General features: G+C 49.2%; 2 protein-coding genes and 1 pseudogene across 2 annotated transcripts in view; 2 read left to right on the top strand and 1 right to left on the bottom strand.

Annotated features, from left to right (window-relative positions):
• Positions 1 to 22723, top strand: part of LOC128581562 (protein FAM83F-like) — a 35726-nt gene extending 13003 nt beyond the window's left edge. Inside the window, exons 2-5 of the mRNA XM_053584544.1 lie at positions 12504 to 12671; positions 13243 to 13364; positions 14370 to 15058; positions 21708 to 22723. Coding sequence (XP_053440519.1) covers positions 12504 to 12671; positions 13243 to 13364; positions 14370 to 15058; positions 21708 to 21757 — 1029 coding nt within the window. The 3' untranslated portion in view covers positions 21758 to 22723. The remainder of the gene's footprint in view (positions 1 to 12503; positions 12672 to 13242; positions 13365 to 14369; positions 15059 to 21707) is intronic.
• LOC128581564 (40S ribosomal protein S8-like) lies at positions 8505 to 9152 on the bottom strand (annotated as a pseudogene).
• LOC128582447 (cytochrome c oxidase subunit NDUFA4-like) lies at positions 9257 to 9944 on the top strand. Its single transcript, XM_053586374.1, has 2 exons — positions 9257 to 9289; positions 9539 to 9944. Exons 1-2 carry the CDS (start codon positions 9257 to 9259, stop codon positions 9800 to 9802), a joined length of 297 nt encoding a protein of 98 aa, XP_053442349.1. The 3' UTR covers positions 9803 to 9944.
• Positions 22724 to 25693: the final 2970 nt, after the last annotated feature.

Genomic DNA, 25693 nt, shown 5'->3' with positions numbered 1-25693 from the left:
CACAACACCCAGCTATTTTTTGTTGTCATTGTTGTTTGGAGCAGACCCAGGCTGGGTTCAAACCCACCAGACTTGGTGTATGTGGCCGGTGCCCTACCCACTGAGCTATTATTATTTGTTCTCCCCTCCTCATCTCTCAGCTGCTTACAATATAAAGTTTCTTAGTGCCTCTGACATCGTAACACATTGTGACCAGCAGTTTTATGTAGAAACTATCCATATTACTGGGTAACTCGTGAGCAGTCAACAGTGTGTTTACAGTACCTGTTTTCCCAGGAGTTCTTGGGCATGATCCCATTTGGACCTTTCAACAGCCCTGGGAGGCAGGCAGGGAGGTACAGGGGGTGAAAAGTGGGGCCCCAGGTTCACATGGATAATAGAATGACCGGCAGCAGCAGGCCCCTGACGTCAGCAAGCTTGGCCTATGGCCTTTTACTTTTTGCAGCTGGGTAAGGAAGGGGTGGAGTTTGGGATCTTTGTGGTCAACAGCCCCAGAGTCACTACTCCAGGGTTGGGGCAGCTAGAGAGGGGAGGACGGGATTGTCTGTTTCAACGCAGGCAACTCAGTCTGCTTCCTGGTGGCCTACCAGAGGTGGCCCACCAGAGGTGGCCCAGGGTCCTAGCCAGAATAAGTCAGGCCCCAGAGCCTGCTGTGTCCACATTGTCTGGGGAAACAACTCAATGTTGTAGAAAAGTTCAGGGCTGGAGTTAGAAGCCTGTCCTAAGACTTGACTGGGTAATTTTCAGCTCTGGGATGGGCTAGACACCATCTGAGTTTCCTCCTAGCTCTGAGATTCGGAGAGCCTGGACTGTCTTGGGTTGCAGAGGCCAAACACAATGGTGAGAACAGCCAAGGGGCTTTGTGGGCTAACACGCAGCCCTGTACTACTTCCCAGCAGGCCTGCTCTACTTCCCGGCCTTCACGTCACAGGGAGGAGGATGCTTGTGCTTGTTTGTAATTTGCACAAAAGCACTTGCCATATGTGCTGGTAGCAGCCCTGCCTCCTGGTCCGGGTCCCTTAGTTAACTACCATCCTCAGTCAGGGCTGGCTGTACTTTCGAGATCTTGAGTGAGTAGAGTGATGCCAGAGACCGGACCTGTGAGTTGTCACTCAGGTAACTGTCCCAAAAGGTGCCAACTTCTTTTTCCTTCTCTGTACCCCTGAGGGAGAACTTCAATTTCCAGCAAAATGATCTAGCCAGGAATCTTGCTCAGTGTTCTTTTTTTCTCTTCACCTCAGTACCTTGTCATTAATGAAATAAAAGAAAAAACTGCCAAGTTACACCTATACCCAACAAATAAAGCAACTGATGTAAAACTCTCTTATTTAGCCATCGTTCCACAGACACAGAGAACTGACTTTGTGTTGAGCCCTGTGCTAAGGGTAGAAACTCTGGAAGAAATCAGATGGGCCCTGCCTTCCAGGAACCCACAGACTAGTAAGGGACAGAGATGCTGAGCAGACATTCCAGTACAGTGTCACAGAGCTCTGTCATTTGCCTGGAACACACTATGGGCAGGAAGCAAGGAGTGGGTAACACACTATCAGATGGAGAGAAGTTCAGGAAATTATTGGCTGAGTCTTGAAAAATGCATAGATATATCACAGGAGCGTGGGAGGAATAGAAAGAAAAGGACTTGAAACTGCCTGATATGTACATGGTTCTTGAGAGGGAGAGGCACAGTTTTGCCTGCCAAGGGACATTTATCAATGTCTAGAGACGTTTTTGGTTGTCATGACTAGGGGGCATCTAGTGGCATCCCACAAGGCATAGGATGGCTCTCCACAGCAGAGAATTATCCAGCCCCCAAAAGTGAGTAGTGCCACCGTGAGACACCCTGTGTTAAGGTAACTGCAGTTCATCCCATATGGCTGCAAACTGGGGGCAGGCATGAGAAATAGCCCAAGATGATGCTGGAGAGGAGAAAAGGGCCCACCATAAGGCCCCACAAATGACAAGTCAAGAACCAAGGACCTTGGACCTCTCCTAAGGACTATGGGACCCACCTATGGTTCATCTGTCTGTTCTAGGGGGCTTTCTGCCATGGAGAGTGAAGGGGAGGGCAGAGATATAGCAGGAGAGCAGTTAGGAAGCCATTCCAGAAGTTGGAATGAGGAAATGAGGAGGGTCTGAGCTAGGGCAGCATTTCTAACAGAACAGAAAAGAGTTGAACTAGAGAAGTTCCCCAAGGTGGGGGGTAGAGCTGCTGAACTTGGCAATGCACAGGATTTGGTCAGTGGGGAGGAGGAGGAGCAGGCCGGTACTCGTGGTTTTCTGGCCATAGTGACAGAGAGAATGTTGATTCTGGGAGTGCCTGAGGGGCAGGCAGGCTGGTGGCCATGTCCAGTGTGTGGACATCTGGCAGAGTGGCCCTTCTATAGTCTGGGTCATCCAAACACACCGGGGTGCATAGGCAAGGTAGAGCCCCTTTGTCATTTTGTTTATCTAATGGTTATTAAAGAGTCCAGAAAGAGAATCTGAAAAGTTGGCAGTTTAATTAAAGTTGAATGGCAGATAGAGGGGCGTTCTGAGGCCCCCCTAAATCCACCCCCCTCCTACCCTGCCACCTAGGCAGGACATCAAACGAGGAGATGTTAAGCTCACAAAACACCCGATGAGAAGTCTTACAACATCAGAGCCTCTTTGTCAGCATGCTCGCGACAGCTTATGAAAACTACTGCCACCTCAAATTAACCTCTCTCCCTGGGTGTTTTATATCAATAGGTGACCAGGTAACAGACACTGGGGGTAGGGAGCCAGCCAGGAGGAGGGGATGATTTTCTCTCCTGACAAAATGTTTCCCTGGGTTCTGAGCCTGTGACGCCCTTTTTAAAACTCAATTTTCCATCTACACTGGGAGCTTTGAAGTTTGGCTTGGTGTGGAAAATCACGTGGGCAGCCAAATACGGACAGAGGGTCGAGGGAGCTGGTTTTCCTGGGCCTGATGCTGAGGAGCTGGATGTCAAGCAGGGCCCTCAGAGGCCAAAGCCCAGGGTAATTATCACTTCTCCTCCACAGTTAGATTGCAGGAGTCGGCCAGCAATTGATTTTTTTTTCTACTGCCGTTATTTCATTGTTTAATTGTGACACAGATGGCTGGCTCTCACCAGGGTGTCACAGACCCTGCCTCCTGAAAGCCAGGCCCTGGGGACTGCTGCCTCTCTCCCAACATCCTCAGGCAGGTCTGCTGCTTGCTTTTCCAATTACAAAACAGAAAAGTGTGAATCTGAGAAGTGCTTCTGTGAGCAGTCAAGCCCGTCCTCAAGCGTCTGAGTCCACTGTGAGCTGTACATCATGGAGAGCTCAGAAATGAGAGGACGATGAACTCTGGCCAGGACAGCACATGGGAGATAAAGCTATCAAAAGCACCTGAGCTGGGATGGTCAAGTATCTGCCCCGGTAGCTGCGTTATTGATGAAATGAAGCCTGAACTCTGCAGTGTGTGTTAAAACCCTCTGTGATCCAGCCCAGCCCTCTTATACCTATCCCATCCCTACCCTGACCTGTGCCAGCCTAATTGGAGGAAATACATGTGCTGTTTGTTTGTTTGTTTGTTTGGCTGGATTTTGTGGGCCTCAAGTGCAAAGAACTGTTCACAAGCCTCATTTCACAGCCCTCTGCCATCATCTACCATGAAAGGCCTCTCCTGCTTCCCCTTTCTCCTTCCCTCTTTTCCTTTCTCCTTCTGTAGACAGCCACCTTCATGTATCTGGTATAAAACCTTGGGCATATTTGTATCCTTCAACGGTATGCAGCACCTGTATTATTTTATGTAGTGTGTTTTTATTTACATAAATGTTACTAGACTATAGAGCTCATTCTCTAACAGTTTCAATTGAATGACCCATTTTTTTCTTTTCAGCACTCCATCGGATGGAATATCCATTTATTTATTTAAAGAGATAGGGTCTTGCTCTGTTACCCAGGCTGCATAGTGGCACAATCATGGCTTACTATAGCCATGAATTCCTGGACTCAAGCAATTGTCCTGCCTCAGCCTCTTGAGTAGCTGGGACTACAGGTGCATGCTACCACACCTGGATAATTTTTTTTTTTTTACTTTTTGCAGAGATGGGGTCTCCAAGTCTCCCTACGTTGCCAGGCTGGTCTCAAACTCCTCGCCTCAAGTGATGGATCCTCCCAGTTCGGTCTCCCAAATTGTGTGATTATGGGCATGAGCCACCACACCCAGCTGGAATATCCATTTTATTTTGTTTTTTTAAATTTATTATTATTATTATTTTTAAGACAGCATCTCACTCTGTTGCCCTGGGTAGAGTACCATGGCATCATAGCTCACAGCAACCTCAAACTCTTGGGCTTGAGCAATCCTCTTGCCTCAGCCTCCCAACTATCTGGGACTAGAGGTGTGCACCACGACACCTGGCTAGTTTATTTTTAGTAAAGTTGGGGTCTCAGTCTTTCTCAGTCTGGTCTCCATTTCCTGAGCTCAAGCAATCCACTTGCCTCAGCCTCCCAGAGTGGTAGGATTACAGGCATAAGCCACTGCACCGGCCAGGAATATCCACTTTAAAGGGAACTATGCAAGTTACTGCATGTGGAACTAGTTCCTTGCTTCTGTCGCCTATAACACATTCTGTGACATTCCTCACATCTTTATCTAGCCTTTTAGAGATAGACATCTAAGTTGTTGAAAGCTGCTTGCCCTCCCAACAAAAAGCTGCAGTGAGCATCTTTATTACTGTCCCCTTGTAGACTGTGCAGATATCCAAGAGGCTCCCAGGGCACATGGCCATCTGTGGCTTTGCAGCCTGGAGTTACACACATACTTAGATCTACTAAATTCTCCCTGTTGCTCTACAGGATAGCTGCACCATTGTCCCTTCCCACCAGCAGTGAATGGGGGCTCCCCTTTCCCCACCTACCAACAGTTGGGATTCTCCAACTTTCTAATTTTTAGTTAATCTCATAAAGGGCACTTTCTCTCTTTTTCTCATCTCTTTGTTTTAATTTGAAACTTTTGGATTACTAATGAGATCTGCTGCTTTTTATATACTTATTAGCCATTCAAGATTTTCCTCCTGGGAATTGGTTCTTCATAGCCTTTGCTCATTTTTCTAATTAGTTTCCTGTCTTTTTCTTGATGATTTGCAGGAATCCTTTCTGTAACATTAATTATTTTTGGTCATAGAAACTGTACTTCCTGTTACCTATCATTTACCTCTGTCAATGGCCTCTTTATTTGAATGGAAAATCCTTAATTTGACAAATACATCCTTCAAGTTTTATTTTGTTTACCATATGGTTTGTGCTTTTGGAACCTAAAATCCTTTCATACCCCATGTTATGAAAATATTTTTCTCCATTTCATCAATTCCCTTATTAGTTTAATCTTTCCCATTTAGGTATTTAGCCTATCTGAAATTAACCTTTACATATGGTGTGAGGTAGGGATGGATCCACCTTTTTTTTTTTTTTAATAGTAAGGCAATTTTCCCAATAGCATCTACCAAATAGCACTTTTTCTCCACTGAGCTGTGATTCTATCCCTATCATACAGATATACATGTATATGTGTGGGTATAAATGTATATGTTGTGTGTGCATGCATGAGTATTTCTGGTCTCACCATTCTCTTCCATTGGTCTATTTGTCAGTTTCTTCCTACCTGAATATTATTCAGTTCTTGTTACCATGGCTCTGTACTATGTCTTACTCTCTGTTGGACAAGTGTCCAATTTTAGCTTTTCTTTTTCAAAATTAATGTAGCTGTTTGTGGACCTTTATTCTTCCTCACACTCTAGAAATATTTGAATTTCTTAAAAGCATTTACTGAACTATTATTGGAATTATTTTGACTTTTATTAGTAAGGGGAGTATTAGATTTTATTTATTTATGTATTTTTTGAGACAGTCTCACTTTGTCATCCTCAGTAGAGTGCTGTGGCATTATAGCTCACAGCAACCTTAAACTCCTGGGCTTAAGAGATTCTCTTGCCTCAGCCTCCCAAGTAGCTGGGACTACAGGCGCCCGCCACAACACCCAGCTATTTTTAGAGATGGGGTCTCACTCTTGCTCAGGCTGGTCTCGAACCTGTGAGCTCAGGCAATCCACCCACCTCCGCCTCCCAGAGTACTGGATTTTTAAAATAGTAAGTCCTCATATCTTTTCATGTTTTCTGTCTTCGTTTATACATGTATTTTTGAAATGTCCTTTGGTAGTGCTTTGAAAATTTCTCCCTAAAGGTATTAATTCCTAGATACTATGTGTTTGAGTTGCAATTGTGCATGGGCCTGCCTGCTTGCCTGCCTTCTTTCTTTCCTTCCTTCTTTCCTTCCTTCCCTTCTTCCCTCCTTCCCTCTTTCTCTCTTTCCCTCCTTTCCCTTTTTTCCCTTCCTTCCAGTTTATTATTACTGGAGTAGAAAAAAGCTATTGATTTTTGTAAGTTTTTCTTGTATCTGGCAATCTTGCTACATTATCTTATTGACTCTAATAGCTTTTCTCTTGATTCTATTGGATTACCTATGTAAATTCTATCATCTCTAAATACTGGTAGTTTAATCTCCTCTAATCCTTATCTCTTATTTCTTTTTGTTGTCTTGTCACAATGGTTAGGACAATACAATGTTGAACAGTAGTAGCAATAGTGAGTATCCTTGACTTTCCAGAGACTTAAAGGGAATGCGTCTTAAGTTTCTCTATAAGTGAAATGTTTCACGTGGGTTTTGGTAGACTTTTCTGAATTAAGGAAGATCCCTCTATTTTTAGTTTTCTGAGAATTATAATCACAAACAAGGGTTTATCTTAATCAAATTCTTTTTAAAATTACTAAGATATATGATTTTCTCCTCTTTGACTCCACAAATGTTTAAAATTAAAACAATTCATTTTCTTGGGGCGGCGCCTGTGGCTCAGTGAGCAGGGCGCCGGCCCCATATACCGAGGGTGGCAGGTTCAAACCCAGCCCCGCCCAAACTGCAACAACAACAACAACAAAAAAATTCATTTTCTAATTTTGGATCTTTACATTCCTAGAACAAACTCTATTTGATTATGGCATATTATGTTTAGTTTGCTTTTTTAGTATGTTAGCCATGTCATTTACATTTTCATGTGTAATGTATAATATATATATATTTTCACCATTTTTACTATTTCTTAAAAGTGTCTATTATATCTGTAGTTATTTCTCTTTTTTCGTGCAGTATTTTATTTACATCTCCTCTCATTTTGTCAGTCTTGCCAGAAGTCTGTCTATCTTGATTAGTCTCTTTAAAGAACCATTTTTTTTTTAATTTTGCCCAAACTCCTTTTTATTTATTTTATTTTTATTGTTGGGGATTCATTGAGGGTACAAGAAACCAGGTTACACTGATTGCATTTGTTAGGCAAAGTCCCTCTTGCAATCGTGTCTTGCCCCCAAAAGGTGTGGCACACACGAAGGCCCCAACCCCCTCCCTCCTTCCCTCTCTCTGCTCTTCCTTTCCCCACCTCTCCCTTCTCCTTTCTCTTTCTGCTCTCGCCTTCCCCCACCCTCACCGTGTCCTTAATTGTCATTAATTGTCCTCATATCAAAATTGAGTACATAGGATTCATGCTTCTCCATTCTTGTGATGCTTTACTAAGAATAATGGGTTCCACTTCCATCCAGGTTAATACAAAGGCTGTAAGGTCTCCATTTTTTTTAAATGGCTGAATAGTACTCTATGGTGTATGTATACCACAATTTGTTAATCCATTCCTGGGTTGGTGGGCATTTAGGCTGTTTCCACATTTTGGCGATTGTAAATTGAGCTGCAATAAACAGTCTAGTGCAACTGTCCTTATGATAAAAGGAATTTTTCCTTCTGCGTGTAAAGAACCAGTTTTTGATCCATTTTTCTAAAATACTTCAAAGCGGTCCCTTCTCTATGAAGCAGTGAAATGAAGATTGTGGATCCTGAGTGCCTTGCTCGGCCACTATGCTAGCTTTATAATCTTGGACATATTACTTTACCCCTCCATGTTTACTTACTCAATTGTAAAGTGGGAATAACAACCCTTCACTGTAGAATACTTGTGAGGATCAGACTAGAAAATTTGCTTAAAGCATATGAAAACAGTGTGGGGTGCACTGAAAGTATTTAGTACAGGTTAATTCCCATCTTTGATGACTGTATTGGTCAGGGTTCTCCAGAGAAAGAGAACCAATGGCAGGGTTTAGTGTGTGTGTGTGTGAGAGAGAGATATCAAGTCTAAGGAATTGGCTTACGGGATTGTGGAGAATGAAGCCCGAAATCTGCAGGATAGGCTGGCAGGCTGGAGACCCAGGGAACAGGTGTATTCCAAGTCCAAAGGCAGTCTGCTGGCAGAATTCCTTTTTTTTTTTTTTTTTTTTTAATGGAATAATGAACGTTTATTACATGAACAAAGACAGGAAAGAGGAAGGCTTCTTGCCTGTAGCACAGTGGGTACGGCGCCAGCCATGTACATGAAGGCTGGTGGGTTCAAACCCAGGGCCAGCTAAAAAATGACAACGGCAACCAAAAAAAAAAAAAAAAATGGGAGAGAGGAAGAATTATTTGCCTTTCCAGGCTTTGATTTTCCTCAGATAGAACTCTAGCTCTTTGCCTTCTAACACATAGCCATCTGCTCGACCACACTGGCCTGGTCTTGCTGCAATGCATGCAAGAAGCTGGCCCTGCTGGAACTGCTCTTGCAGAAGACTGCTTATTTTGGCGCTCTTTTTCCTTTCATCATATTTCTTCTGAATTTTTTTTTGAACGTTGTTTGTTTAAAATCTCTTCTTCTGGAGTCAGCTTGGCTCCTTTCTTGCGGCCCAGGGGCAGTGCATAGTGGGGCTCATACCACTGTCAGTGTGGTGTGCTATCAATAAGCACAATGCAGTTCTTCACCAAGCTGTTTGTCTTGGTACAAACAGCTCATTATTGGATGCATTGTAGACAACATCAATGATCCTTGTTTTCCTAGTACAACACTCTGAGCCCCAAGAGAAGTTTCCCACATCCAGGCTTAGGGCGCAGTATTTCTTATTACCTCCCCGGACTCGGACTGTATGTATTCGGTAGGGGCCAATCTTAGTGTTAGCTGTGGGGTGTCCCAACTCATACTTCGACTTCTTGCGGTAGGTCTTTCTCTTGCCCCTGGTCTTGCGGCACTTGTGCCAGTTGTCCCGAGAGATGCCCATCGCTCGGCACTGGCTAGAAAGAGCCAGAATTCCTTCTTGCTCAGTGGAGGTCAGTCTTTGTTCTGTTAAGGACTTCAACCAATTGGGTGGAGATTCAGCACATTATGGACAGTAGACTGCTTTACCCATCCACAAATGTACATGTTAATTCCAGGCCTAGCATGGTGCCTCACACCTATAATCCTAGCACTGTGGGAAGTCTAGGTGGGTGGATTGCTTAAGCTCAGGAGTTCAAGACCAGCCTGAGCAAGCATGAGATCACATCTCTACTAAAAATAGAAAAACTAAGGAGGTCCTAGGTGACTTTGGACATCTGCATAGTCTTGGTACAGACTTAGTCCAGGTCTTAGCCCACAGGTTTATTTTTCTTTCCCTTTGGACTAAAGGCCACTGCTGCAAACATCCTTTGCCAGATCCTTGGTCAGGCCAAGAAGCATCCAAGCTTGATTCCCCTCTTCGTATTTATTGGAGCCGGAGGTACTGGAGCAGCACTGTATGTCTTGCATCTGGCATTGTTCAATCCAGATGTTAGTTGGGACAGAAAGAATAACCTGGAGCCCGGGAACAAACTGGGTCCCACTGATCAATACAAGTTCTACTCAGTGAATGTGGATTATACCAAACTGAAGAAAGAAGGTCCAGATTTCTAAACCAAATGTTTCACAATAAAGCCGCTTAGAATGAGTGTCTTCCGGAAGCCATCCACACAATTTTCCATTTAACCAGGAAATATTTTTCCTCTAAATGCATGAAATCACGTTGATGTATTGTATTGAGGATTACACTGATTAATAAATATCTGAAACTTGGAAAAAAAAAAAAAAGAAAAGAAAAACTAGCCAGGCATAGTGGCACATGCCTATAGTCCCAGCTACTCAGGAGGCTGAGGCAAGAGGATTGCTCAAGTCCAAGAGTTGGAGGTTGCTATGAGCTATGATCCCATGGCACTCTACCTAGGGTAACAGAGTGAGACTCTGTCTCAAAAAAGAAAAGTTAATCCATCCAAAAATAACCTTCATAGAAACATCCACAATGATGTGAACCAAATATCTGGGTGCCATGGCCTAGCCAAATTAACATACAAAATTAAATTATTACAGTGCCTTTGTTTTACGCTGTGCCCTTTGCCTGAAATGTTCCCCTCCTTAGCCCCTGGGAGGCCATGTGGAGATTAGAAAATGGGGACCCTTCCTCCAGCAGGTGAAGTTCTCACTTGCCTCCTCCACCCGGAGCCCGTATGCAGAGCACACTCTTCCGTGGTGGCGCAACCCACTTCCCTGCTTGGTTTCCCTGCAGCTCAGTTCTCATGGTGCCCAGGGCCTTCCCATTCAGGTTTGCGCTTCCTTGGTGAAGTCTTCTTGTTCTCCCCCAGCTGCAAGTAATCTCTCTCTCTCTCTGCCATCTACATCTCATGTCATTTGTGTAACTCTTTAGGTATTTATCTCTACCTATGTCCCAGGTATTTTGTGTAAAGATCTTATCACTCCACCTGGATTAACCCCTTGGAAGTTAGCAATTGTCGTTTATCTGTCTTGAGATTCTCACTGTGCCTATGGGGCTCAGAAATCATTCGTACTACTTGTATGAACAACTACCAGTGCGTAGACCTATAAAAGGAAAAAACAGAGGCACAATTAACAAGGAGAGTTTATTCGGGCCAGGGTTTAGGACACAGTTCCAGATTGCCTTGGAGAGTGCTCCAGAGAACACAGGAGAAGCTCAAATTTTTTTTAAAAGAGAGGATAAATCAAGAGGGGGCCATTACAAAAACTGGTGAGGAATTCTCACTGGTTTACAGAAACCACGTTGTTAGGATCCATGTGCGATGTACAGTGTCCGTTGTTGAACTGTAGCATGTATGATGTTGTGTGGCTATTGACATCATTCATTCTGGAGCCTGCATGGCAAGTGGCTTCCAGAGGTGATTACTTAGCGCAAGGGACAGTTAGAGGTGACTGCTGTAATAGTTCAGTGCATCTCTGGGTCTGACAATTTAAAGGTACTTGGATTCCTCAGATAAAAAGCTTTTTTTTCCCTTTCTCAAAGTGTAAGAACTGGGAAGAACTTTCTGTGATATTGTATGGATGTAGGGGTCAGGCAGGCTTGTGAGGCAGGGGTAATGGCAGAGAATGTTTGTGAAGGTGACGCTGGTGACGGTGACTGGGCCTTATTGAACTTACCACATGCCAGGCGCTGGTTCCATACTTAACTGGTTCGGGTCATTAAATCCTTACAACAATCCTCTGAGACAGGTGCAGATAATTAGCTCCATTTTACTGCCAAAGAAGCCTGGGCAGGCCATTGAGGTGTCCAAAGCCTGCCTGCCTGACTTCAAGATCTGTACTTTCAACTACAACAGCATTCAGGCTCCCTGAACTTTCCAGCCGCTGCATTGACTATACTCCAGGCATTGTGTCTTGAGCTTCTACGGACATTGTCCCTAATCCTCAGAGCAAATGTGCAAAGTATCAGCATCCTCACTTTGCAAATGAGGAAACAGGCTCATTAAAGTTAAGCAACTTGCTAAGGTCACGTTAAACAGAAAGCAGTGGATCTAAGGTTAAACCCCAAGGTTAAAACTAGATCTCTCCAACCCCAAAGCCAAGGCCCTTTGCTCTGCATCACGTGCACAATATTTGGAGCTACTGAGAAAAATCTTATGGCTGGAGCAGAGGATGGTGTGGGTAGGAGAATGGAGGCAGCTAAGGTCAGAGGGTGGATCTGCCCCAGGCTGCAAAAGGCCTCACCTTCTGTGATGGGTAATCAAGACTGACTTTTGAAAATGAGGGGTCCTGAGCAGTGACCTTGATTTGAAGACGGGGTGAGATGGGATGGACACCTGGAGGCCAGGGAATCCGAACCTACTGGAACTCTGCCCAGACCTCTGCATAGGGAAGCACAGGGCTTCACATAGCTACAGGGAGATGAAAGCACCCTGCTGAGAAAGTGATGTTTGAGCAGATCTGTGACTTGTGAAAACAAGCTCGTCCCTTGCATCTCAGCGATGACATCTCCTTATGCTTATTTGTTTCCCTAGAGTACCAGGAGCAACTTTCCTGAGCCTTCTAGATCTCCCCTGTTATGGCTTTGGAAGAGCTGCTGGAAAATCCCCAGGGTGGGGAAGTGGGGTTCTGTCCAGAGTGAAGTTCAAGCAGCATTGTCTGCACCTCCAGGCCCATCTCCTGGGTTCAGATATGCTCAGAGGTGGGTAGAGGTGGGGAGGAGACCCAGGAATGGTGCAGGTGGAGATTTTTGACCCTTGGCCACCATTATCGCAGGGTGAGCTGGTCCTTTCAGGGTGTGGGGGGGTCTCTGTCACAATGTGCCTCACCAGTGCCCATCGCTATCTAGGTTATTGCTGTAGTCATGGACCTCTTCACTGATGGTGATATCTTCCAAGACATTGTGGATGCCTCCTCTAAGCGCCGGGTCCCAGTATATATCATCCTGGACGAGGCAGGAGTGAAGTATTTCCTGGAGATGTGTCAAGGCCTGCAACTCACTGACTTCCGTATTCGGGTAAGTAGCACCACTGGGATGGGTGTGGAGGTGGGCAGGAGAGGAGACAGAGGCTTCCCCTGCCCCTTCCTCTGGCTCCTTTTATGTCTCTTCCCCAGTTCAAAGGCAGAGGTGAATGTCAAGATCTCAAGCCCTTTCCTTCTGTCCAAAGCCTTAGCTTATGAACTGATTCCCCCTAAATGACATGCCCCGCTTAAATTTTATCCCAAGGTTGCTGAGGCTGAAGGAGTCAGCTCTGACCCAGTCCTGGGGTGCTCAAGCCTCCAGAGTCACCAACTTCACTGTCAGGTTCAAAGTTAGGGCTGTGGTTCTCTTCTGGGGAGCTTTGGGAACAGGAAGGAACCACCCTGGGCTTGTTCATGCCCAAAGCAAGATTTGGGGACTTCCTCCTGCTCGCCAAAGAGGGTTTTATATGTAAGGCTGTAGGAAGCAGAGACTCTAGTGAAGGCAGGAGTCAGTAGACAGGGCCTGTGGACAAGCTGACTCTTCCCCTGCTGAAGCAAAGACTTGGCACGGAACCTCCTAGGCCCGCCCTAGCTGGGTGTCAGGGCCCTTCTCCTCTTCTCAACAGAACATCCGTGTCCGCTCCGTGACAGGCATCGGCTTCTACATGCCCATGGGAAAAGTCAAGGGGACCCTGTCATCAAGGTTCCTGATGGTGGATGGTGACAAAGTAGCCACTGGATCTTACAGGTGAGTCGGGCCAGGTCAGGGAAGGGCCTGGATGGCCTTTGTTCATGGCAGCTATTCAGGAGAATGCCAGACTGGAGCCTCCACAGTCATGAGTTTTAGGTATTGTTTGATCCAATGGCAAAGAATAGCTTCCTGCTTAGTCCCCTCCCTCAAAATTTCTGGTTGATGGATTATTCTAGAAATAGAATGAACTCTTACTGGCACTTGCACTGTCTACTTTTCATGGTCCAGTTGCAACTAATTGCATTTTGAGGTTAGTTGGTGAATGGGACAAGCAGGAAGTAGAATGAACCAGAACTGGGAAAGACCTGCAGGGGTGTGGCAGGAATGTCTCTAGAATTTTGATTTAAACAGTAAATTACCAGAAACACAAGAGACTACATTTGTATAGTTTCTGCCCTCTAAGTAAGTTAAAATTTAGCCCAGGAGAAGAGAGACCCAAGTACACAAAACAATTAATAAAAGGCATGAGTCCCCTTAGATAGTGAAAGATTGGATTTTGTTTTTGTTTTTCATTTTTCTTTAAAGAGTAGGCTTTGCACATACTAAGTGCTCTAAAAATTCAAAAAAGAACCAATAAAAATGGGATAATAATAATAGTGGTAGGTGCAGCTACTGTTTATTAAGTGTGTGTTTGTGCAGGGTACTGAGCTAAATGTTGGATGTAGCTGCTCCAAGCTGCTCTGGGCCAGGTGTCCCGTGAGCTCCACTTTTCATGGCACACCCAGGTACATGCCTCGTGTGAGCCCAAGCCTGATGTCTCAAGCCCTTCCTTGCATCCGCTGCCTGCTTTCTGCATTCGAGGCCCAGATCTGGAGAAAGGGAGGGTTTGGGGTGGTGGAGGGAGAGCAGTCCAGCACAGAAGCCCAGAGGCACCTCCCACGGGCAGCGAGGGGTCTGGGGGCTGTGAACATCAGGCAGGGGCAGTGCAGGTTGAGGTGGCTGCCCACAGGGCAGGAGAGGCTTGGGCACATGTGTCTTGCTTTTCTGTCCCCCTGCTCTCAGGTTCACCTGGAGTTCCTCCTCCGTGGATAGGAACCTCCTCCTCCTCCTGACAGGGCAGCACGTGGAGCCCTTCGATGTAGAGTTCCGGGAGCTGTACGCCATCTCTGAGGAGGTGGACCTGTACCGGCACCTGGGCCTGGCGGGCAGACTGGGCCTCAACTACTCCTCCACTGTGGCTCGCAAGCTTATCAACCCCAAGTATGCCTTGGTGTCCGGCAGCCGCCACCCACCGGGCGAGATGATGCGCTGGGCCGCCCGGCAACAGCGGGAAGCCAGCAGCAACCCAGAGCGGCAGGAGGAGGGTGGAGGCGGTGGTGAGTCGGCCCGGCGCCTGGAGAGCTTCCTGGATGACCTGGTTACTATAGAGCAGGTGCTGCCCCCCGTGGATCCCCTCCCCACAGGAGAGCTGAGCCGGAAGGATGGCAGGGTGGTCTCTCGTATGCACATAGACCTGAAACCCAAATCCCAGGAGGCAACTACCCGAAATGGCATGGGAGAAGCTGCCAATGGAGAGGCCGCCCCAGCCAAGGAAGTTAAGCGCTGCTTCGGCAGCAGGTTCTTCAGCCGACGGGCCAAGAGGCCCGCAGCATCCAACGGCATGGCCGCCTCCCTCTCCACAGAGAACTTCGCCGAAGTGCCGTTTCTGATGGGGAAGAGGCCCAATGAGAGTTCCAGCACCGACATCCCAGGTGAGCCCTCTTCTCTCGGGTCAGCACCTCCCGGGCCTCCCACCCTGCATCTGGCCCTATCAAAGAGCACAGCCTCATATCCTCAGAGGGCAGGAGCTCTGGGGTCAGAGGGCTCTTGGATGTATTCTGGCTCTGGCCTTGTGGCCTTGGGAAAGTCACTGCAGTTCTGAGTTGGTTTCTTCCCTGAAAGGGGAGAATGATGCCCACCTTGCCCAGCTGTTCTGAGGCTATAAAGTGCCCATTATAATGCTGGGCATGCAGTAGTCTGAAGCTTTTATTGGTACTTCTATTCAGATTGGCCCTCATGGTAACTCAAGTAAATAAAGTAAGCTTAGAAAGTTGCTCCTTTGGGCGGCGCCTGTGGCTCAGTGAGTAGGGCGCCGGCCCCATATGCCGAGGGTGGCGGGTTTAAACCCAGCCCCGGCCAAACTGCAACAAAAAATAGCCGGGCGTTGTGGCGGGCGCCTGTAGTCCCAGCTGCTTGGGAGGCTGAGGCAAGAGAATCGCGTAAGCCCAAGAGTTAGAGGTTGCTGTGAGCCGTGTGAGCCACGGCACTTTACCCGAGGGCAGTAAAGTGAGACTCTGTCTCTACAAAAAAAAAAAAAAAAGTTGCTCCTTTGTAAATGAAGAAATGGAGGCCCAGCACAGCCGGGGGGCATGGCTAAGGCTCAGTGTCAAGGGCTCTTTCTAAGAAGCCTTGCTTCTTTTCAGATCACCTGTCATCAGGATTTCACCTGGTCAAACACACCTCACCCTCACCCTCACCTGTGCCCCACCAGTGCCCTGACCCACTTTCCTATTTCTATGGTAAATAGTTTGGTTTGTCCAAGTGTCTGTCTGATGAGTTTGTCTGCTCCTCACCCTTTAGGAGAGATTGTTCTAGAAAGTCAGTCTCAGTGGGACCCCTGACAGCCCCTACCTTTATCTCTTGCTCCAGAGCAATCTCCAGGGTGGCCTTTGAGGAGGCTGGTGGTGACAGCCAGGCCTGCAGTAATGACTTTCTCCTCTCAACATCGCTGAGTCAGAGGGGTCTCTGTGTCAGTGTTTGTTCCCATGTGGCTGTGGGGCTTTGCAGCAATGAGAACTGAGGTCCCTGGCTTGGCCACACAGGTGATGTCAGGGCCCAAGGTCTCAATTGGGGCAGCCTGAGGGCTCCAAGACTCCAATGTTCCCTGCAGCACCAGTTTTGGCCTGATCATAAGTAGCCTGAGAATAGGAACCACAACCATCTTCCCCTCTGCTGATTGTCCAGCGCCTGCTACAGACCCTGGCTCACTCAGTCCATGCTCAGGAAATTTGCTTCTTAAAGTTAGAACAGGCCTGAATTCCTCACCAGTGCTTTACCTCCCTTCATTTGGCCTGGAAACACTGACTCAGCAGCCCACCTGCTGGGTCCTGCATGGGTTCTCTCTGCCCTCAGCCCTCACAGCAACCTGCAAACACAGAGATGGCAGGCAAAAGCCCTGAGAGGTGAATTAAGCTATCCTAGGGCACAGGAAATGGTAGCAGAGCCAGGATTCAAACCCAGGCCTAGACCCAGGACTATGTCCTGTCAGGGAGGGTGGCTGGCTCCGTCCCCCATTCCTCCTGGGCTCCCTGGCCCCCACAGCACCAGATGCTACTACTGCTCTGCACCTCTGGTGTAGAGGAGGGTTGCCATGGTGAAAACCTGGCAGGAAGGGGGGGCAGGGGCAAGCTCCACAGCAAGAAGGACCGATTCCCAGGTCCTAACTGGAAGTGAAGTGGGAGCTTTCTCTTCCTTCAGCCCCTCACCCCAAGGTGGTGTTTCCATGGAAACAGGCCCATTGTCTTGTCCCTTCCTGCTGCCTTCAGTGTGTCTCTCTGTATTGGGGTGCCCTGCCTGGACAACTTGTGTGGTCGCTGCCACCATGCTGCTCTCTAGTGTCTGCAGATGGTGCCCAGAGCTGGCCAGGCAGCCTTGACTGCACCCTAGGGGCGCTCCTCTCCAGAGCATCTGATGCCCAGGGCCATCACCCTCTGCCCTCTCCACCCCTTTGGAGAAACACATGGAGGCTCCCTCCAGCATAGCCTCTGCCCACCTGGCTGGGCGTCCCTCCCTGCAGCCCTGAGATTCAAGCTCTCTAGAGAGACCTTTCCTGTCCCTACTCTTCCCTCCCCCCCATAGGCAGGGAGAAGTTGGGCCCCTCTCCTGGAAGGCCCTTTCTCATGGCCTCAGCCTCCCAGACATGGGCCCCAGTGGGCTGTTTTGGTGCCTCCCCTCATGTGGACCGCCTGTGTGAGAAGATGAGCGCCCAGCGGCAGAGTGAGGCTCCCAGCTGGAACTAGAGAGTACTTTAGCTCTATCTATCAGTGGGCCCATCCCAGGAGGAGGCCCCTTCCCTTCCCGCAGTGAGCATATAGAGCCCAGCACAGCTATCAGGGGCTCTCACTCAGGACATGCCCTGCCCCCCTCCCAGGGGCTGTTTCCTCATCTGGGAGAAGAGGGGTTGAGCCAGCCGGGGGAAGGGTTTCTGAGGGCCCCTGGAGTTGAGATTCTGACTCTTCATTCTTTCTCTGCTACCCTCTTATCAAGGGAGAACCTGGGTTGATGACATGTTCTGTCATCAGAGACAAAAACAGAAAAAGCTAAGAACTGACAGCCTGTGAAATTGCTTGATAAGAAGTATATAGTTGTCAAACAGCATGCAGATTTCTATAAACCCAGGTGTGGCCCTTGGGAGAACCTTATGAAATAGCTTCCTTTGGGACTGGGATCCAGCTGGGGACCTGCCCAGAGGTTGGAAGGCTTGCAGCTCCCTCTAGTGGCTGAAGCTGGTGCCATTTGCCGCCTCTGGACCCTGCTTCCTGTGCTTGCTGCAAGCTGAGTGCCCACCTGACAGCCCTCCCCAGGCTCTCTGGGGCAGAGATCCCGAACCTCAGGGAGCAACAGGCAGTGGGGAGCTTCATTAAAAACCAGAAAATACAAATAAACAATGGCCCTGATTTTCCAATGTAGTTCTCCAGTCGGGGGGTCTTCGGGCCTGTAGACTTTACAGCAACATTGATGCAGACGAGACCCTGCTCCCAGGGTACTGCCAGGCTAGGGGAGGAGATTCTAGGTGCTGTGCCTGAAACACCACAAGGTCCCCTCAGGGAGGTGCTCTCACTATGTGCTGTCACACAGGACTGGCGTCATCCTCTCAGCCATCGTGCCTGATGACAGCACCTCACAAACGAGACGCCTGAAGTACAGAGAGGCAACCTCTTGTCCATGGTCACACAGTGAGGACAGGGAAGTGTGGTCTTCTGCCTCCAGGCCCTCTTCAGAGCATCCTGGCTGTCTCCAGGTTAGGACTGGCATCATTTCCCTACATCTTTGCAGACAGTTGGGAAGAGTCAGAGGCCTGGACATAAGATCGGCCCTTCCCCTGGCACCCTAGAAGATCATTACCTCTCCTGAGTTCTGTGAGGTGATATACAGTGACAGTGCCTTTCCCGAACTCTCCTAGCTTCCCCTGATTCACATGTGGATGGGCTAACCTGGCTGGCAGTGTGGTCAAGCTCAATAGAGCTGTAATCGCTGGGCTACTGGATTTGAGGACTTCAGGCTCTCCTATGTAACACCTGGGAGCTGGGGGTCTCAGATCTCTCTCCTGGAAATCTGGGTCCTTGTCCAGGATGGAATTTTGGGGAAGTGCCTCCTAGCTTCAGGGTGTCCTAAGGACCTGTAAGTCCTAGTTCTGGGTCAGTCTACTCAGGACTATCTCATCAAGTCAAGGTTCAAAATTCAGTATAGCCCTGAGGAGCACAGTGTTCAGAAGCTGTAGTCTGATCTGGTAAACCTGAGTCCCATCACCAGCAGGGGTCAGGGCTTCTCTTCACATGATGCAGGTGAGGGGAGCAGAGTGAGTGTCCTCTGAGTGACTGACCCCACTCAGCTGCAGAGAAGAGGCAGCTGTCCTCATTCTTATTGTCAGACATCATAATCCCTCTATCCCTCTAGTTTCTCTTGGGCCTGCCCAGGGCAGACATCACCATCTCAGGGAGGTACTAGGTGAGTGAGGGTATGCACCTCACCCGGTTGGTATCTGCTGTTGCTGCCATTGTTATGGTATTAGCATTGCTCTAAACCCTTATATAGCTTGCCATTGCCCACTTGTTCATTTTATTCAATAAGTATCTATCTATGAAATGTCTGCTCTGTGCTAGGCACTGTTTTGAGTTCCTGGGACAGCAGAATAGAATGAACAAAGTCCCTGCTCTGGGGAGAGAGCAGGATGGGGCAGAGAGTGACTGGGACTTTTAGAAAGGGTGCCTAAAGAAGGCCTCTCTGACAAAGGGGCCCTGGAGCAGAGACCAGAATGGAGAGAGAGCCCCTCGTGGACATCCAGGGGAAGAATCTTCTAGATGAAGGGAAGGTGAAGCCCTGACACATACTGGAAGATAGAACCGATTGTCCTCAAATCCTTCCTTTTGGGTATCGCTTGCCTTCCTCTCACCTCTACCACCTTGCTGGCCTTCAAACATAACTGACTGCAGGCCTTGGGTGCCCCCGTCTGTCTTTCCCCCCACCAGGATGTTGACACATCCTGCCGCTGTCAACATTACACAGCCCCCTCCTCCCGCTGGTCAGTGTTTGCAGCCTCACCTCTAGCTTAGCCATCCTCTTTTGTATTTTGAGACAAGGTTAGCTATTTTTATTTTTTGCAGAGGCGGGGTCTTGATATTGCCCAGGCTGCTGACCCCGCTTTGAAGCTTGACTCTCTCGTTAGTTTTCTTTGGGCCACCCATACTCATGCCACACACACTTTGTTAAAAAAAAAAAGAAAGAAAGAAAAAAGAAAAAAAAAGGTTTGTTGGCCATTGATGTTTTCCTCCCCGTTGACCTTAGCAGGGCTGATTCCCCTGCCATGCAGTAGGCTTCCAGCACATGAGCACTCTGGACACAGAGAATTTTTCCTCAAACCAAGTTCTCTGTCAGAGGCGTGGAAATGAATTCTGAGTATCAGTTCTCTCTCCCAGCTTTCATCTAGCCCTATAAAATAGTGGGGGCATGTTCTGATGAAGACAGGCTCTTCCCCAGCCTATCCTAGCCCTCTCCAGGAAGGAGCTGGGCAGAGTGCAGGCCTGGGAAGCAGGCTCCTCCACCCTGCCGCCTCTACCCCACAGAGCTATGCTGCTTCCCAGCTTCTTCCCCTGCTTCAAGATCTGGAGATTGCTTTGCTTACCTGCTCCAAAATGCTGCCACCTCTGGGGAGGGACCAGACATCTGCTTAGTAGGCCAAGCATGTAAAATAAGCCCCTAAGGAAAGGAAATGGGGGCGGAGGTGTCCATTGCATCAGTGAGGGCTCTAAGATGGCAGAATTTAATCGCTTTAGCAATGCTGAACCAGACAAGGGCCTCAGCGGCACCAGGAAGGTGAACCCCTAGATCCTTGGCTGCTCAAGCCCTTCTGGCACAGCCATCAGTCTCCCCTCTCACCTCCTTCTGGGCAGTCTCCTACCCAAGTCTCAGGCAGCGCTGAGAAGGAAGGCTCAACCAGATTTGTAGGAAGTCCTGAGGAGTTAGTTCAGTCTGGCCCAGATAAGACCACATGGTTACCGAGTGCCAATGACGGGCATGAGCAGGGCCTCAAGGGGGCAGGCGCTGCCGTAACTAGGGCTCCCAGTCCAGCCCTGTACATAGCCCAGGAGAGGAGGCAGACGCCACCGTGATGAATTCACAACTGAAGTGATACAGGGAGGTGGTGTGAGCACCAGGAAGACCGCCAGCCCTTGCTGTGGAAGGTGACTGGCAGGAAATAACACGAGTGGCTTCCACTAGGGGAGAAGGCAGCCAGCAGTCGAAGGGCACTGGCTCCAATTTGTAGGCCGGGGGGTCAGGTCTGCCTCGCAATGCCCCCTCCTCCTGTCAGAGAGTCAGGTGGCCTCACCCTGAGGCCGCAAAGGAAGGGCAAGTAGAGGCCTGGGGAAGAGGAGAAATATGCGTCTCTGGACTGAAAGAAAGACACTTTCTCCCCCCTTAGTGCAGTGTGTCCTCTCTGTCCTCTCCCTTCAAACTGTCCCCTAACTGTCTCCCCCTTAGCGCCGGGCTCTTGGTTAGTGCTCCTGACCCTTCCTGAGGCGCAGGCGTTTCTTCCAACACAGGCAGCTGGGACTGAAGGAGCTGACACTGGATTGGCAAGACCAGCTCCTGGCACTGCTACTCACCGGCTCTGGGAGCTATGTGTCCCCTGCCCTCAGCTGTAGAAAAGGGCAAATGGCACCTGGTTCATGGTATGGCCAGCATGACGAGCACTGGAGGGGACTATGGTCCTGCTTTGGGAGCTGTGATGCTGCCTGTGACATCAGCTGCTCGTGAACAGCCTCTTGGCAAGACGAACTCGCAGATTGTCTTTGGTTCTAGAGTCTGAATCCTTCCCCCAGCCTCACCCTCTGGTCAGGGGAAGGCAGCCCCCTTGTTATCCCTACCAGTGGGGTCCTGCTGAGGCTGCCGGGGCAGAAAGAGTCTTTCCTTTTGTATTCCTAGGTGCCCTACTGGCCTGGTTGCCAGATCAGCAGATTGGGAGGGAGACAGTAAGCCCAGGACCCACATCTGAGATGTGGACGGTTCACAGGATGGGGCTGGAGGCAAACCTACTGAGTGCTCACTCACCCCCTTCTCTGCCTGTGCCCCTTGTCTCCACAGGTAAAACAAGTCAAAGTGCCACCAAGTCCAGCAACTGCGTGATTTCCTGAGCCACAGGATGTGGTGGGAAGCACCTGTGGATGCCCACCTGTCGTGTCCTGGGCTGTGGAGAGCGCATGTTGCATGCTGTACAAGTTTGCACATCAGACTCTGACTGGCCTCCTGCCCTGCAGCCTCTCTCCTGGCCTCCGGGACCTGAATCCCAAATAGGAGGGACCGAAGCATCTCCAGACAATCACACACCTCTACCAGACTGTTGGTGGCTGGGAAGGGGTCACTGCCACCTTGTTTACATGAAGCAGAAGCCTGACCAGTGTCCTCTGTCCTTTATGCCTGCCTGACCCTCCCTCTGCTGGGCTAGCCTTGCCCTGCAGGTCCCTAGATGGGGCAAGAGAATGTCTTTGAACCTTATCAGGATGGAGTCTCCAGGGTAACCCTAGTGCCCTGGCTTCTCCTTACCTGTGCTTCCTGGTGCTTTTAGTCCCCCCTCCCCCAAAAACCGGTGGAATAAAAGAGAAGAGGACAGGGTTCTAAGCCACAGACCCTGAGTTCCAGCTTTGCTCTAGCCTCTGAACTCAAGGTGTAAGAGGCAGCTGGGACAGCTGGGGCACTGGCTTCTATGGCCTTTGTAGCTGGGTCCCTGCAGGCTTCTGCACTAGACTCTGAATGGTTTGAGGGGAATATGCCTCAGCCTCCCCCCGCCAGTGGCAGAATTTGACATTGCCATTCTGAGAGCCTTCATACTGAAGCCTCCTTTCCCTCTGTGCCACGTTGGCCATCTTGGCCTGAGTGACCCAGGCCTCCTTGGCTTTGCCTGTTGTAAGCCTATGTGGGGCTCTTATAGTGCTTTTACCTGGACTGTGCCTCCCTCAGCATATCTTGGTTTGCAGCCTAAGGCAGGGGATATTGATCAGGGGGAGGGGGGATGAGGGAGGCTGTGTCCCATGTGCTCCCTAAGGAGCCTTTGCCTCTTTCCCTGCCCCTCAGATGGTCCTCAGTCCCCTTCACCAGCCAGGGCTTCTCCTGTTTCATCTCAGCCCCAGACTAGCCTTAGCCTCCTGCAGAAATGAGGCCACATTTAGGAAACTTAGCCCCCCAAGCAGGGCTGCCTGATTGCCATGATGCTGGGCCAGGGCAACCAGTAGACACTCCCACACTGCCCCCTCCCCATGTGGGGACTGGAGGGGGCCTAGGAGAAGAAATTGCAGACTCAGGGGGCCCTGTGGGCAGGGTGACAGAGGGTCAGAGCTTTGGGAAGCAGAAGTCCCAAGTGCCCACGAGAGTCACATGGCAGCTTTCCTCAGCCTCTGACCTCGGAGCTAAACTCCTATACTCTTTTTCTTCTGAAAAGCCAAAGGACATCACCAGCACCTGGGGGAGGGGCACAGATGTCTGCAAGGCCACTGATGTGAGAGGCAAGAAAAGGGGATATGCTGGTGGGGGCAGCACAGGGCAGGCACTGAGAAGCTTTGGGGCTCTGGCAGTGGGGAGGGGAAAGGGAGGGAAAGCCTGAGCCAGCCCTAATAGGTGGGGGAAGGGACTCTGACCCACCTCTCAGAGTGTTTGTGAGGATTGAACACTTCTGGGAAGTGATTCCTTAGACATCAAGGCCTGACAGTGTCTTGTGAGCTTGTTCTAGGGGATAGGGAAGGGAGAGAGGTGACATGGAGGTGTGGGGGAGTTATACTTGAGCTCCAAGTGGTTGCCTTAAAGGCATGAGACATAAGATGCATAAATTACAGTGGGGAAAAGACTTCACCCTCTGTGTAGAGGCTGGATCCCTCCCTGGACAAGGGAGGAGACTTAAGGAAGGGACCAACTTCTAAGCAAGTCAGCCTAGGGCTTCTCATGCCTCTCCCATGAGAGAAGCCCAGGTCCTTCCCTTGCCCTGGCACTTAATCTAGGAGGATTGCCGATAAGAAGTTCCAAATCACTGCAGACTTGAGCCAGGCCTTCCTTTTCTGCCTTAGTTTCTCCAGGTGCCAAGATGGGATTTTTCTCACTTTCTTGATAGAAACGAAGGAGAGACCATATGCTAAAGAGGAAGCAGCTGAGTGTAATGGGAAGAGTGGGCCTGTGCAACAGGACCTCCCAGGCAGGTGGTCCTCCTTTGCCATCCTCAGCATCCTCATCCTTATGGAGGTTTGGAAAGGACAGTCTCTGGCCCCCTCCAGCTCCAAGATGTTTGAGAAAGAGACTGTAGTCCACAGATTGCTGAGGATGTTGAAGTCAGTTAAAATGCAGCTCTTAATGTTTGCTTGTCTGCCTAAGCACCGGCCCACTCTGTTCTGCCTCTTGGCGTCTCAGCTTTGAGTGCATCTGCCCTCTGTTCCAGCACTTGCACGCACTTTGTGAAATATTCTTACTCATCAAATCTCAAGGGTACATCTGGCCTTCCCAGTTGGATGGCAAGTTCAAGCGTGGATCATGCCCTTGGTCCCTGCACAGCAGCTTCAACAGGGCTGGTGATGCAGTAAGGGCTCTTGGCAGAACAGGATAGAGCTGCACTCAGGCCTGGGGTCTGGCAGGGCTCCTTCCTCCCCCCAAGCTTCTGCCTCACTTTGAGTCCAGCTTTTGTAGGGTGAGTTTTAGAACTGGTGCAGCTCTTTGGCAAGGCCCCTCTCCCTGCGAGCCCTCTGGGTGGCTGTCCTGGCTTCTGCCCGCTCAAAGCAGGAAGCACAAGACTCCTACATGGGGCTGAGAGGCTGTCCCTTGAGATTTGTCACTTCCCATCTCCTTTGGCTGTCTGTCCTGCAGGTCAGGGTATGTTTTCAAGGCAGCCTCTGCTAACATCATTCCCTGTGCCTATAGAGAACTTTACAGAAAGGCTAGACCAAAAAAAAAAAAAAAAATGAGGCCTAGAGATAGGGAAGAAGTTGGCCAGAGAGGAGAAGTGGTTTGTGTTTTTTTTTTTAAACTACTGCATTGCTTTTTTCTTTTTCATCTATTGAGTTCCTACTAAATGTCATTTACTGTGCTAGCTGTTTTAGTCACATGCAGGTTTTAAAGTAAGAAAAGCTCTAGAAAGAGCCCTTTGCACAGTAGCAGTTTCCCTGTGTATGTGGGAAGTGTGCCTGGTAGAGTTGTGTGGTGAGCAATGCCGGTTGTATCGTCCCCACTTTTCAGATGAGGAGGTGTACAGCTTTCCCAAAATCCTGTATCCCATAAAATGCAGATCCAGCCTGCTCCTTGAGCCCAGGGTTTTAGCCCTATAGTGACACAAAATCCCAGTGGCAAAGACTGTCGCGAGCATTGTAGGATGTTTAGCAACATCCCTGGCCTCAACCTACTACGTAGCACCCCTTCAGATTGAGACAACCAAAAATGTCTCTACTTGTTACTAAATGTCCCCTAGAGATCCTACCTGAGCTCGCTGGCCCTGCTGTGCAGCCCTCACCTTGAGGCTTGCACAGACTGCTGCTTTGAAGTGTTCCTGTGCACCCTGCACAGGGGGTCTCGGATGCAGTGCTTTGGCCCAACGAGGGTGGCCGACTTGCCTGAAACATTGCTTTCTGGGACAGATGTAGTAGCATCTTCCATCTCTGTTCTAGTTACTGCCTTGTGCTCCCCAGAACAGGTGTGTTTATGTGCATGCATCTGCCTTACCCTGCTCAGCTCCCTGTCAGGTTTTCTCCCAATCTGTTCCCCTTCCTTCAGTCTCAGCCATGTCCTGCATGGGAAGCACAATTGGACATGCCTGTGTGTGCCCAGCAGTGGCCCCACCTTCCAAAGCAGCAGGGCTAACAGCAGAGAGCCTTCCACACTCTAATCAGGCCAGGCAGGGATTGCCATCTGACTGTCATGACCACATTCTGAGTGAACATCGAGAGAGCCTCCTAGCAGCTAATTAGCCCTGCCACGTGCTGTGGGTATAGTTTATCATCTGGCGGTGTGCCACACTCATCCCTCCCTGCCCAAAGGCCCCCGTGGCTGTCACTGATCATCTGCACTGCTGTTCCAGAGGCAGGAGGCATGCTGAAGAACAG

This window comes from Nycticebus coucang, chromosome 3 (genome assembly GCF_027406575.1).
Source record: "Nycticebus coucang isolate mNycCou1 chromosome 3, mNycCou1.pri, whole genome shotgun sequence".
Lineage (NCBI taxonomy): Eukaryota > Metazoa > Chordata > Mammalia > Primates > Lorisidae > Nycticebus > Nycticebus coucang.
This window is presented reverse-complemented; position numbering and strand designations above follow the sequence as displayed.